General features: G+C 56.4%; 1 protein-coding gene across 3 annotated transcripts in view; it reads left to right on the forward strand.

The window, feature by feature from the left end:
• DNAH17 (dynein axonemal heavy chain 17) overlaps positions 1-13,768 on the forward strand; it is a 32,187-nt gene that overhangs the window by 10,491 nt on the left and 7,928 nt on the right. For all 3 annotated transcript variants that reach the window (XM_071573840.1, XM_071573841.1, XM_071573842.1), the window contains exons 31-64: positions 273-398; positions 559-666; positions 787-918; positions 1,163-1,323; positions 1,400-1,556; positions 1,825-1,929; positions 2,346-2,503; positions 3,006-3,144; positions 3,651-3,878; positions 4,032-4,169; positions 4,689-4,821; positions 5,005-5,132; positions 5,224-5,372; positions 5,636-5,918; positions 6,008-6,181; positions 6,791-6,998; positions 7,094-7,259; positions 7,343-7,445; positions 7,604-7,751; positions 7,877-7,968; positions 8,154-8,315; positions 8,407-8,571; positions 8,712-8,903; positions 9,308-9,574; positions 10,036-10,197; positions 10,703-10,936; positions 11,110-11,274; positions 11,369-11,464; positions 11,556-11,773; positions 12,013-12,220; positions 12,433-12,548; positions 12,824-13,016; positions 13,130-13,365; positions 13,636-13,755. In XM_071573840.1, coding sequence (XP_071429941.1) covers positions 273-398; positions 559-666; positions 787-918; positions 1,163-1,323; positions 1,400-1,556; positions 1,825-1,929; positions 2,346-2,503; positions 3,006-3,144; positions 3,651-3,878; positions 4,032-4,169; positions 4,689-4,821; positions 5,005-5,132; positions 5,224-5,372; positions 5,636-5,918; positions 6,008-6,181; positions 6,791-6,998; positions 7,094-7,259; positions 7,343-7,445; positions 7,604-7,751; positions 7,877-7,968; positions 8,154-8,315; positions 8,407-8,571; positions 8,712-8,903; positions 9,308-9,574; positions 10,036-10,197; positions 10,703-10,936; positions 11,110-11,274; positions 11,369-11,464; positions 11,556-11,773; positions 12,013-12,220; positions 12,433-12,548; positions 12,824-13,016; positions 13,130-13,365; positions 13,636-13,755 — 5,570 coding nt within the window. The remainder of the gene's footprint in view (positions 1-272; positions 399-558; positions 667-786; positions 919-1,162; positions 1,324-1,399; positions 1,557-1,824; positions 1,930-2,345; positions 2,504-3,005; positions 3,145-3,650; positions 3,879-4,031; positions 4,170-4,688; positions 4,822-5,004; positions 5,133-5,223; positions 5,373-5,635; positions 5,919-6,007; positions 6,182-6,790; positions 6,999-7,093; positions 7,260-7,342; positions 7,446-7,603; positions 7,752-7,876; positions 7,969-8,153; positions 8,316-8,406; positions 8,572-8,711; positions 8,904-9,307; positions 9,575-10,035; positions 10,198-10,702; positions 10,937-11,109; positions 11,275-11,368; positions 11,465-11,555; positions 11,774-12,012; positions 12,221-12,432; positions 12,549-12,823; positions 13,017-13,129; positions 13,366-13,635; positions 13,756-13,768) is intronic.

Genomic DNA, 13,768 nt, shown 5'->3' on the forward strand with positions numbered 1-13,768 from the left:
AAAGCTTTTTGGCCAAAACCCCCAGAAATGGGACCTGCATTATGGGTGAAGAATAGTGCAGTCATGTGAACCTGCTCAGCCTCAGAGCCCCTGGGGTGTGGCAGGGTGGTTTCCCCTTGACTGTTCACCCTCAGACCACCCTCCACCACCTTCCATGGTGGAGCCAGCACCAAGGTCTCTCCTGCAGCTTGTTGCACAGGGAGAAGTTTGAGCAGCCTGAGTGGACATGGGCTGAGAGCTTTCGCTCAGCTGTGCTGAATGTGACCCTCCAGGTGGAGATCTGGCTGAACCGGGTGCTGGAGCGCATGCGCTCGACGCTGCGGCAGCTCATTCCCCGTGCCCTGGTCACCTATGAGGCGAAGCCGCGGGATCAGTGGTTGTTCGACTACCCAGCACAGGTGGGTGCTGGGCACGGGGTCAGGCTGAGTCAGGGGCTGAAAGGAAGAGGAGGGGGAGACAGAGAACCCTGGGAAGTGCAGGCACCTGCCCTGAGCCCATAGTGTGGGTAATGGGTTCCCTTCCTCTTCATGGCTGCACTGTGCTCATGGTTTGCTGCAGGTCGCTCTCACGTGCACCCAGATCGCCTGGACTTCGGAGGTCGGTGCTGCCTTTTCGAGTCTGCAGAAAGGCTACGAGAACGCCCTGAAGGATTATAACAAAAAGCAGGTTGGCATCATCCGGACCTGACCCAGAGCTGGCCCAAGTCCCTCTGCCAGGCTGGGAGTCACTGAGAGATGGGAAAATGATGGCATCATCTCTATGTCCATAACTTCTTTGTTTCCCCAGGTTGCTCGGCTCAATGCCCTCATTTCCCTGCTACTTGGGAACCTGAGTGCAGGAGACAGGATGAAGATCATGACAATTTGTACCATTGATGTCCACTCCAGGGATGTTGTGGCCAAAATGGTCCAATCAAAGGTACTTGGTACAAGAGGGCATTTTTACTGCACCATCTCTCAGCATTTCTGAGCACAGATTTCCTGTCACTCTATTGCTTTCGGGCTGGGCACATAGTTGGCAGGTGTGAGCTGGGCCAGGCCACGCTCTCCTTGTGTTGGGAGGTAGTGAATGGTCCTCAGGCATGAATGGGAGCTTGCTGTCCTGGCAGGCATGGCTGGGCAGTGCCAGTGCCACCTGCCTTCCACAGCTGGCTGTTTTGCAGGTGGAGAGTGACCAAGCATTCGCCTGGCAGTCCCAGCTCCGGCACCGCTGGGACGAGGAAAAGAAGCACTGCTATGCCAACATCTGTGATGCTCAGCTCCAGTATGCCTACGAGTACCTGGGGAACACCCCCCGGCTCGTCATCACCCCCCTGACGGACAGGTTTGGGCTCAACTCCCCACATCTCCTGCTGCCTGTGGCTCCTTGGCCCCACTCAGCCCATGTCCTCTCTCCACAGGTGCTACATCACCCTGACACAGTCCCTCCACCTCTATATGGGGGGGGCCCCCGCAGGCCCTGCAGGCACTGGGAAGACAGAGACCACCAAGGACCTGGGCCGGGCGGTGGGCATAATGGTCTATGTGTTCAACTGCTCTGAGCAGATGGACTACAAGGTAGGGCACAGGGCAACAGGATGGTGGCACCAAGGTGAGAACCATGGGGTTTCCAAGACAAGGGAGACCCTGGTTTTGGTCTGTTGGAGCACAGGGGAGCACAGGGCTGGGAGGCTATATCGCTGTGGGGCAGTTCGTTAGGGAAGAGCACACTCCATACAGCACGAGCAGCTCTCAGCCCTAGAACTTTATCACCAACCCCCCCATCACAGCTGCCATGCAGGATCACAGCACCTGAGCCCCATCCTGATGCTCTGTTTCTCTCCAGTCCTGTGGAAACATCTACAAGGGACTGGCTCAGACAGGCGCCTGGGGCTGCTTCGACGAGTTCAATCGCATTTTGGTGGAAGTCTTGTCCGTCATCGCGGTGCAGGTGTGTGCTGTCCCCACAACCCCACAGCACTGGGTGCCAAAGAGACTTCCCAGCTCATGTTCTGGATGCTGTCCCAGCTAAATGTGACTTGTGGGACAGTTTGCTGCTGTTCTCTCCACTGTGCCCTGTTTGGACACAGGGTGGTGAGTGGAAGCACAGCAGTGCAGGCAATTTGTGTTCCATCCTGGTGATCTGTCACTGCCCAGCTCTGCCATTGCCCAGGACAGGGAGTTGGGGTGATTGGGAAGGAGCTGGTTTAAGGCCAGCTCTCCTGCTGTTGTGGCCTCAGTAAAATCTCAGTGTTATTTCTGGCACAGACAAATCCCAGGGTCACTTTGAGCGGTAATGAGAGTGAGCCAGGACACTGGGCAGGGACCTGGGAGCTGCCAGCACCAACACCTCTTTTCACCTGACAGGTGAAATGTATTCAAGATGCAATCCGTGCCAAGAAGAAAACATTCAACTTCCTTGGAGAGACTATCTCCCTGGTGCCATCGGTTGGGCTGTTCATCACCATGAACCCTGGCTATGCTGGGCGCACAGAGCTGCCTGAGAATCTAAAAGCTCTGTTCAGGTGAGTTGGTGTCACCACAGTGCTTACCTCTGCAGTGGCACTTGTGAGTCACATCCATCATGTATCCTAAGCTGAGGGTGTTCGTGTGCACTGGTGGCCCTGGTGTCAGGGAGCCCTTGGCACCACAGGACAGACCTGTCACTCCCTGGATGTGGCCAGGCTGGGTGAGCTGGGCTGCTCAGCAGGGGAACAGGATGCTTGGGGGGTCTAATTGCCACTCCAGCTAAAAATCCAGTCAAGAGTAAGATAAAAACATGGTGAAATGCTGGAAGGGAAGGCACAGGGATGGGAGGAACTCAAACTGTGACTGCAAAAGGGCTGGGTGCCCTGATCTGGCTGGGACATGAGCCCTGCTTGGAGCAGGAGGCTGGGCCAGAGACCCTAGCAATGTAACTCTGCATCAGGGAAGGATTTGTACTGGAAACTCGGGGCAAACCCTGGGGACTGTGGAAGGGTGAAGACATGGTGTGTGGCCCTGCCAACTGCTGCTGCTCCTCTCCAGACCCTGCGCCATGGTGGTCCCTGATTTTGAACTGATCTGCGAAATCATGCTTGTGGCAGAGGGGTTTCTCGATGCCAGGCTCCTGGCAAGAAAGTTCATCACTCTATACACACTCTGCAAAGAGCTATTGTCAAAACAGGTAATTAACAATATCACACAGTGCTGTGAGAGGAAAGAGTCCATTTGAACTTCAGACCTGAAACACTGTACTGGGATTGCTGGTGGAGACACATCAGGTGACATTCTGCACAGCTCAGGTTTATGGCAGGACAAGTTCCACTTCCATCTGATGCATCATATGGTATCTTTCTGCCTCAGGGAAGGAATCAAGAAGGCCAAAAGCAGAATAACATGGAATTAGAATTAGAATTAGAATTGAACCAGTTAAGGTGAGAGCTTCCAGATATTATTCATCTCAGGAGAGGTGTCTTACACCTCAAACATCTCTCCAAGAAGGAAGCTGGATTCCCATTCCCCCCGTGACTGTTGAAGGCTTCTCTTGTAAACAAGCTCAGTTTAGGTCCAGCCTGCTGGGCACCGTGTGGTTGACCTGGGTGTTGGGTGATAGAGTGTTCTTCTGTGATGCTATTTAAAGCAGTTCTCCCTAACCAAAATGAAATGGTGATTCTTTGTTGTCTGTCACAGGACCACTATGACTGGGGGCTGCGGGCCATAAAGTCCGTCCTGGTGGTGGCAGGCTCCTTGAAGAGGGGGGACCCTGGCTCTGCCGAGGACCAGGTTCTGATGAGAGCTTTGCGAGACTTCAACATCCCCAAGATCGTGACAGATGACTTGCCTGTGTTCATGGGGCTGATTGGGGACCTGTTCCCAGCGCTGGATGTCCCCAGGAAGAGGGACCTCAACTTTGAGAAGGTGCAAGCCCAGGCACACCCACAAGCACTGGAAATGTCTCAGCCCTGGCAGGATCCAGAGGCTGATGGTCCATTCAGTACTTCTGGGGGTGGCTGACTCATTTCCAGGGTCTTGCCAAGGCTGCCAGTGGTCAGCACCTGCTCTCCCTCCCAGGTCATCCATGATTCCGTGCTGGAGCTGAAGCTGCAGGCAGAGGAGAAGTTTGTGCTGAAGGTGGTGCAGCTGGAGGAGCTGCTGCAAGTGCGACACTCTGTCTTCGTCATCGGCAATGCCGGCTGTGGCAAATCCCAGGTAGAGCAGCCAAACCATCCTTAGGACATGGGGCCCAAGCACATCCCATGGCCTCCCGCAGCTCTTGGTGAGGGCATGGCCATGAGCCTCAGCCAGCCATGCAGACCCCGGCTCTGGAGAGCAGCATTTGGGTAGGGGCCTGCAGTGCAGCCATGACCATGCCAGGCTCTTCAGCACTGTGTGCCAGACTGAGCCCACGGAGCTGAGCAGGTCTGGGATGCACAGGTCGGGGGCTGCCCAGAACCCCCATGAGTGGAGCAGGGACAAGATAGGGAGCAGGCAGGGACACACTCTCACGATGCTGTGCATGTTGTGGTGCTGGCAGGATGACAGGACAGTATTGGCTGGTGGGGTCTGAGCTCCCACAACAGCCCAGCCAGGAGCTGGTTCTGCAGAGGGAGGTCAGGCGCATTCCCAGCACCAGTCCACATGGGAGCAGGACTCCATGCCCCCTGCTGCTGAAGGCTGTGGACACCCCAGTGGGAGCAGCACCCACAGCTCCACCATCCCCTTCCACAGGTGCTAAGATCGCTCAATAAAACGTACCAAACGTTGAAGCGGAGGCCAGTCACCGTGGACCTCGACCCCAAGGCTGTGACCTGCGATGAACTGTTTGGGATCATTCATCCAGCCACACGGGAGTGGAAAGATGGTGAGACACCAATGCTGTGAGCTCTATTTATGGGATGTGAGATGGAATGGGAAGACCTTTCCTTTGGCACTCTTTCCTGGAGCAGGAGGGAGGAGGAATGTCTTTCATGGGAGCACCAGTCCTGTGTGTCTCCCAGGAAATGGCTGTGTGGAGAGGACCAACCCATATCTCTCTGTGGGGCAGGTCTGTTCTCCACAGCAATGCGTGACCTGGCCAACATCACACACGATGGGCCCAAGTGGATCATTCTCGATGGAGACATTGATCCCATGTGGATTGAGTCCCTCAACACAGTCATGGATGACAATAAGGTTGGTGCCATCACACCCCAGGGGCTTTGCTTGTTCATTAACTCAGGGGGATCAGCTCTGGGCATCCCCCACAATGAGCTGCTTCCCCCAGGTTCTCACCTTGGCCAGCAACGAGCGTATCCCACTCACCCCCACCATGCGGCTCATCTTTGAGATCAGTCACCTGCGGACGGCCACGCCGGCCACCGTGTCCCGGGCTGGAATTCTCTACATCAACCCCACAGACCTTGGCTGGAACCCGTGAGCCAGGGAGAGAGAAGGATGGGGTGGGAAGGGATCGGATGGACAGGATGGGACAAGATGGGATCTGTTTGGATGGGTTGGGATGGAATGGGGACAGGATGGGATGGGACAGGATGGGATGGGATGGGACGGGATGGGATGGGATGGGATGGGATGGGATGGGATGGGACAAGATGGGATGGGACAGGATGGGATGGGATGGGATGGGATGGACACTGGCACTCACATGCTCACTGCATCCCTTCTTGTCCCTCTCACAGCATTGTGACCAGCTGGCTCGAGACGAGGACGGTAAAGTCTGAGAAGGCCATTCTGATGAGCCTCTTTGACAAGTACCTGCCACCATGCCTGGAGAAGCTCAGGTCTGGGTTCAAGACGATCACCCCTGTCCCCGAGGTGACAGCCATACAGACAGTGCTGTCCCTGCTGGAATGTCTCCTGACTCCAAAGAGTGTCCCGCCAGACTCTCCTCGTGAGCAATATGAGCTCTACTTTGTCTTCGCCTGTGCCTGGGCCTTTGGTGGGGCCTTGTTTCAGGACCAGGTACAGCCATGGGACCAGCCAGCACCTGCCATACCTTGCTGCATCCCATCATGTGGCTGAGTGTCTGAATGTCTCTGTTTTGTCCCCAGCTGGTGGATCACCGCCAGCAGTTCAGCAAGTGGTGGCTGACGGATTTTAAAACCATCAAGTTTCCTAATGACGGGTCGGTTTTTGATTATTACATTGATCCAGAAACAAAGACCTTCAAACCCTGGGATGAAAAAGTGCCAGAGTTCGAGCTTGACCCCGAAGTCCCCTTACAGGTATTTCCTATGAGCTCTATGTTTGTATAGTTTATTTGATTATTTATTACTCTACAGACTTCCCCTCAGCGATGCCTGGAGTATCACTGGGATTTGGGGTAGTGGCATCCAGCACACCCAATGGCTTCCTGTGGTTCTCTTTAACCTGCAGAAACTCCAGCAAGGGCTACAAGTTCCACCTCTTTAACTTTAGATTAACCTGCAGCTTCATAGAGTCTCATGAAATAACTGTGACTATTGCCTGAGTGCAAAATGTGCTTTAGCACTTGATTTGTGTCTCCTGCAATGTTGTCTCGGTGGGTTATCAAAACTGTCAAGGCAAGGGTGAGGAACCACAAGTGGTGGGCTGAGCAGACTCCAGGGGTGGTTTCATGAACTGTCTGTGTTCTTCCGTGTAATAACTCCATTTTGGTCAGAAAGTCTTTAAAACAACTGAGTACCCAAGACCTGTAGCTTTCAAGAGGGAGCAGGTTTGTATGCAGAGAGCATCGTCCATTGGAGATGCTGTGAACACCGTGTGGGGCACTGGCATGCTGCCCACTGCTCCAGTGGAGGATGTCATCTCTGCCAATGCTGGGGCGAGCACATGGACTGATGGCCTCTCCCCAGGCCGCCATGGTGCACACCACAGAGACCATCCGCCTCCGCTACTTCCTGGACCTGCTGATGGAGAAGGAGCGGCCAGTGATGCTGGTGGGGAACGCGGGGACGGGAAAGTCGGTCCTGATGTGGGACAAGCTGGCAGCGCTTGGCACAGATGAATATGTGGTGCAGTCTGTGCCTCTCAACTTCTACACCACCTCAGCCATGCTGCAGGGTAAGGCTGGCAGATTCAGCAGCTGGCCCCACGCCAGGCTGTGCCACAGGGTCCTGCAGTACTGACCAACCACCCACCTGCTCCTCTTGCTGCAGCGGTCCTTGAGAAACCCCTGGAGAAGAAATCAGGAAGAATCTATGGCCCACACGGCAACAAAAAGCTGGTCTACTTCATTGATGACATGAACATGCCAGAGGTGGACAAGTACGGCACTGTGGCACCGCACACACTCATCCGGCAGCACTTGGACCATGGGCACTGGTGGGTGCTGGAAGGGCACAGCATGAAGGGGTGAACCTGTCCCTGTCCCCAGGGAAAGCATCACAATGCTGGTCCCTGCACAGGTATGACAGGACCAAACTGACCCTGAAGGACATTCGCAACTGCCAGTACGTGGCCTGCATGAACCCAACCGCAGGGTCCTTCACCATCGACTCACGGCTGCAGGTGTGCAGGATCCAGGGGCTGGGCTATGCCCAGCACATTCGCACCTCTGGGACCGAAGCCCAGAGGGTGGGATGGGGCAGGGCACCCCAGGCTGCTCTCTGGCTGTGTCAGCCCCCATGGGGCAAAGCACCCATGTCAACTTCTGCCCGTTTCTGCAGCGCCACTTCTGCATCCTTGCCGTGAGCTTTCCCAGCTGGGAGACTCTACAGACTGTGTACGGCACCATTCTCAAGCAGCACCTGGCCCGGCAGCAGGTGCCACTGGCTCTCCAGAAGATGCAGCCCCAGCTGGTAGCAGCAGCACTGGGTGAGCCCCTGCCATGCTGGGGTGGGACATGCCAGCAGTGGCCCCTGGGGAATGCACTGTTGATGGAGCCAGGTTCAGGGGCTTTGGGGACCTGGCATACATTTACCCCCCTCTCCTCCCAACAGCCTTGCACAAGAGGGTTGCCTCCACCTTTCTGCCAACAGCCATCAAGTTCCACTACCTCTTCAACCTGCGGGACCTCTCCAATATATTTCAGGTAGTGGGAGGGCTGTTTCTTCTAAAACATCCTTATTTCTCCATTTCCTCATCCCACATCCTTGCAGCATACCTTGTTCCTGAAATGGGCCTTGGCCTCTTCCCAGAGCCAACCTTTACACTCAGTTCTGAGTGAGAGTGACACTAAAATCACGCTGAGGGCTGTGGGGTTTGTATGTTTGTCAGGGGCTGCTCTTCTCCACACCCGAGTGCCTGAAGAGCCCTGTGGACTTGGTGCGTCTCTGGCTTCACGAAGCAGAAAGGGTGTATGGAGACAAGCTCGTTGACGAACAGGATCAGGCCAGCTTCAGGAAGCTGCTGGCAGACACCTGCAAAGCCTCCTTTCAAGTAGGTTGTGCTGAAAAGGAGAGTGCACCTCCTGGGTATCCCATGGCCAAGCCCCACAGCTGAAACCCATGGCTGGAATTGCCTTTCCCAGGACCTCAGTGAAGACATGGTGTTTGCCAAGCCCAACATCTATTGCCACTTCGCCCAAGGCCTTGATGAGTCCAAGTATATGCCGGTGTCAAGCTGGAAAACTCTGAATGAGCTGCTGGGGGAAGCCCTGGACAGCTATAATGAGGTGAATGCGGCAATGAACCTGGTAAGTGCCTGTGGCAGGCAGTGCCACCCCAAAAAGGTGTGACTGCGGCATCCTGCTGCTTGTGTCGGTGCGTTATGGGGCACTTGCTACTTCCCTGCCCTGATCCAGAACACCAAACCTTCTCCTCCTGTTTTCTTCAGGTGCTCTTTGAAGATGCGGTGTCTCACATTTGCAGAATTAGCCGGATCTTGGAGTCTCCCCGGGGCAACGCACTGCTGGTGGGGGTGGGAGGCAGCGGGAAGCAGAGCCTGGCACGGCTGGCAGCTCACATCAGCAACCTGAGCGTGTTCCAGATCACGCTGAGAAAAGGCTACAGCACCCCGGACCTGAAGGTGAGTGCAGCTTTGGACCCTGGGCCAGTGCTGCCTTCTTGGGGAGAGGTCCTGCACCTGCAGTGCCAGTGCCTAGGGTGGGCTTAGGGGGCTCTGCTCTCCTCGTGTCAGGGCATTTGCACACCAGCATCTACTCACAGGTGACACCCGAGAGTCCTGCCCTAAGGGGCCACAGGACTTCCACAGCCAGGGACAGGCAGGAGCCACTGGTGAGGAGGGCAGGTGCAGTGTGGGCAGCTCTGATGCTGCATTCACCTCCGGGCTAAGCAGCTGACACCAGCTCCTTCCCAAAAGATCCTTCCCAAAGGCTCCCCTCCGGCTACCCAGGGCTGCTCCGAACAGGTTGCTTTGGAGAACACCTCATGGAGGTTGAACTGGGGGGTGACAGTTTCTCTCTGCCCCAGCTGGACCTCGCCTCGCAGTACATCAAGGCTGCTGTGAAGAACATCCCCACCATGTTCCTGATGACAGATTCCCAGGTGGCTGAAGAACCATTCCTGGTTCTAATCAATGATTTCTTGGCGTCTGGAGAAGTGCCAGGTCTCTTTCAGGATTCTGACCTGGAAACCATCATCGGTGCCATGAGACCCCAAGTGAAGTCCCTTGGATTGGAGGATTCAAAGGAAAATTGCTGGAAATTCTTTATAGAAAAAGTCCGGCGCCAGTTAAGGGTGAGTGTTTGTTCCCCAGGATGGTTTGTCCATACCCCTGACTTGCCTGATCCAAGACTTCTTTGCAATAGAGTTACATTCCAGGGTGGTGGGTTTGGGCAAAAGGTGTTTTCAGGGGCTCCCGAGGTGTCCCCAGTACCAGGGTGCAGGGCAGAACAAAACACCCCTGTATTGACCACCCTGGAGGCAGAGGGGGGTCAGCAGCCTCCAGGGCTGTGGGCTGTGCTGGGCACTCACAGTGACGCTGACACAAGCACTGTGTTGACCACAGTCACCAAAGGGAACCCAATTCCATCTCTGCTGAGCAGCACAGGGTGCATAATCACAGACCACCTCCCATGTACTGGCAGGGCAACCAAGCCCAGCCTGCACCAGAAGCCTTGCAGTCATGTGGAGTCCCTGGTGACATTCCTGCCACCCCAACAGTGGGATACCCACTCAACAGTGCTGCTCTGCCCCAGGTTGTCCTCTGCTTCTCCCCCGTGGGCTCAACCCTGCGTGTGCGGGCCAGGAGGTTCCCTGCCGTGGTCAACTGCACAGCCATCGACTGGTTCCATGAGTGGCCAGAGGATGCTCTCGTGTCTGTCAGCAGCAGGTTCCTGGAGGAAACGGAGGACATCGAGGTGAGCTGAGACTACAAGCACAGCCACTGTCCTGGGGTGCTGGGGATCCCCACATTTTTACTACTCTCCTTGGTTAGTGAGCCCAGAGAGCAGGGTCTGGCATGACCCAGGGGGCAAAGGGCAGCAAGCTGCAAATAGATCTGGAATAGGTTCACAGCTGGTTCTTGAGTCAGAGCCTGCAGCCCTGCACTGTGCTCATGGGGATTCATCTTCCCTCATTTCCTGCTGTCCTTAAAACAGCCCCACAGGTAACAGCCTGGGGACAGCAGCTTCCCCCCAAGCAGGGTTGAGTCTGGGACCCAGAGCTGGATGCACATGAACCAGTGCCAGTGCTGTGACCACCAGCATGTCTCAGCCCCGCATTGTGCTGTTAACAAAAAGGGTCACTTTTCTCTGGCCTCTGTGGCTGGACACAGAGCCAGCGCTGCAGGAGGGCTCAGTGCAGCCCTGGCACATCACCACAGCCACCTACTGCAGCAGCTCCCTGCCTGTGCTCCCCATGCAGCCGGAGGTCAAGGCCTCCATCAGCCAGTTCATGTCCTATGTCCACACGAGCGCAAAAGAGATGTCCAAGACCTACCTGGCCGTGGATAGACGCTATAATTACACCACGCCAAAGACGTTCCTGGAACAGATAAAGCTCTACCAAAACCTGCTAGCAAGTAAAAGGAGCATGCTCTCTGCCAACATCGAGAGGCTGGAGAAGGGGTTGACGAAGCTGCAGAGCACAGCATCACAGGTGCCTGTCTACAACCTCGCTTGTGCATCATGCCTGCTATGGGTCTGGCATGGGGGGAGAGAGCAGGCATGTCCCTGCAGGGTCTCTGAGCTGTACCAAGCCACCACTGTGAGGCCAGGCAGGGCTTGGCAGGATTGGCCCTCTGATCTGCTCCATTTCTCCCCCTCATCAAGGTGGACGACCTGAAAGCCATGCTGGCAGTCCAGGAGGCAGAGCTGAAGCAGAAGAACGAGGACACAGATAAACTGATCCACGTGGTGGGTGTTGAGACAGAGAAGGTCACCAAGGAGAAAGCCATTGCTGATGAGGAGGAGCTGAAGGTCGAGGCCATCAACAAGGTATGTGGCACTGAGCCAGTGCCCAGTGTGGGACAGGGCAGCATGAGCTCTGTGGTTACAGCCACTCACCCCATCTCACATCCTCCCTCCCCAGGTCGTGGCTGAGAAGCAACGAGCCTGTGCATCCGACCTGGCAGAAGCAGAGGTGGTGCTCTCTGCTGCCCGTGAGGCCCTCAACACCCTCAACAAGGTGGGCAAGCTTTCAGTGGACAGCAGGTGCCCAGCTAGCACTGGCAGCCCTGCACCAGGGTGGATGCTCAGCTGCCCTGTGGTCCTTCCAGTACAACCTGACAGAGCTGAAGTCCTTCGGAGCCCCACCCCCAGAAGTGGTGAACGTGATGGCAGCTGTGTTGATTCTGACAGCTGAAAATGGCAAAATTCCAAAGGACAAGAGCTGGACAGCAGCAAAAGTCAAAATAGGAAAAGCAGACACTTTCCTTTCAAGCTTACAAAACTATGATGGGGAAAACATCCCTGAGCCCTGTCTGAAGGCATTTCAGTGAGTCTGTGGCTGGTTCCTGCCCCCTCCCAGCCCTTGGCACCAGCTGCTCTGGGAGGGGTGGCTGGGGGGACCCTCACCCGGGAGCACCGCAGGGTTTGGGGGCAGGAGTGGGATCCAGGTCTTGGCCCTGCTCTCCCACTCTGCTGCCCACAGGCAGCCCAAGCCCCAGGAGGAGCGGGAAGGGCTGCTGGTGGCCACGGCGTGGTGCCATAGCACAGCATGTGCTCCCATTCCAGGCCATACCGGGCAGACCCCGGGTTTGATCCCGAGTTCATCAAGTCCAAGTCAACAGCTGCGGCGGGGCTGTGCTCCTGGTGCCTCAACATGGTCCGCTTCTACGAGGTGCACTGCGAGGTCAAGCCCAAGAGGCAGGCGGTGGCTGATGCTGATGCTGAGCTGGCGGAGGCGCAGCAGAGGCTCAGTCGCATTAAGAGCAAAATTGTTGTAAGTGTGTGTCCCTTCAGTCCCTGGCCAGGGCCAGCCACCGGCACCTGCCACAGCACCCTCAGCCACCAAACAAGAAGGAGATTTCTGTAACTCCATGACCCCAGAGCCCAGGCCAAGCACTGTGCCAGGACAGGGCCACTGCAGAGCTCTGGGGCCATGGAGCCTCCTGTCCAGGTAGGGAATAACTGTGGGGCTGTTCTCTTCCAAAGACCCTGAATGCCAATCTGGCGACTCTCACTGCTCAGTTTGAGAAAGCCACAGCAGAAAAGATCAAATGCCAGCAGGAGGCTGATGAAACCAACAAAGTCATCACCTTGGCAAACAGGTACTGTGCAAATGCCAGCTCCAAAGCACTGGGGCAGGCTGCTGCCCCGTGGCATTGCCTGGTGGCTGTGGGAGCAACAGAGCCCCCCATACTCTCCCCAAATTAAAAAAAACTGAGATGAATTAGGCCAAAAATTCAGGGGGGGATGCAGCCACAGAGCCATTTTGTGATGACACCCTGGAGCATCATGGCTGAGTCATCCCTGTCCCTGCCACCGGGTCACAGCACTGGAAGCACCAGCAGCAGAGCAGCCACCATCCGCTCTGATCCCCCAGGCTTGTCGGGGGTCTGGCGTCTGAAAACATCCGCTGGGCTGAGTCAGTGAAGCTGCTCAGAGAGCAGGAGAAGCTGCTGTGTGGGGATGTGCTCCTGGTTGCCGCCTTTGTGTCCTATGTTGGATACTTCACCAAGAAGTACAGAGCTGAGCTGCTGGAGCAGCAGTGGATCCCCTTTCTCAATGGGCTGACGGTGAGAGGCCACAGATTCCATCACAGCGTGCTCGCAGCTCCTTCACCCCTGCCCACCAGCACTGGGGGCTCCCACCACTCTGTGGTCAGGCACCCAACAGCCCCTTCCTGCAGGTACCCATCCCCATCACCCCAGGCCTGGACCCCCTCAGCCTCCTCACAGACTCCGCCGACGTGGCTGCCTGGAACAACCAGGGGCTGCCCAGCGACCGCACTTCCACCGAGAACGCCGCCATCCTCTGCAGCACCCAGCGGTGGCCACTGCTTGTGGACGCCCAGCTCCAGGGCAGCAAGTGGATCAAGAACAAATACGGGGAGGAGCTGCAGGTCGTCCGCATGGGCCAGCGGAGGTGGGCCAGGGGCTGCAGAATGGGCACAGGCTTGGGCTCCACTGCTCCCTTTTCCCTGCCATCAAAGGGTGCAGGGCAACCACATCCCCATCAGACTCAGGGCACCCGAGGGCCGCAGCTCCACAGGTTCTGGGGGGGCCAGGGCTGGCAGAGCACACCAGGGTCCCGACAGGGCACAGTGGCTGGAAGGCACCCTAAGAGCTCCCTGCAGAATGCCTAAGCCCCCCACAGCAAACAGGCTTGCCACACACCTCTCCCCTCTCCATTCAGGTACCTGGACATAATTGCACAGGCAGTCTCCGAAGGACAGACGCTGCTGATTGAGGACATCGGTGAGACAGTGGAGGCAGTGCTGGACCCACTGCTGGGCAGGACCACCGCCAAGGGCAGGTCAGCACACCCC

Source organism: Pithys albifrons, chromosome 19, assembly GCF_047495875.1.
Source record: "Pithys albifrons albifrons isolate INPA30051 chromosome 19, PitAlb_v1, whole genome shotgun sequence".
NCBI classification, from domain to species: domain Eukaryota; kingdom Metazoa; phylum Chordata; class Aves; order Passeriformes; family Thamnophilidae; genus Pithys; species Pithys albifrons.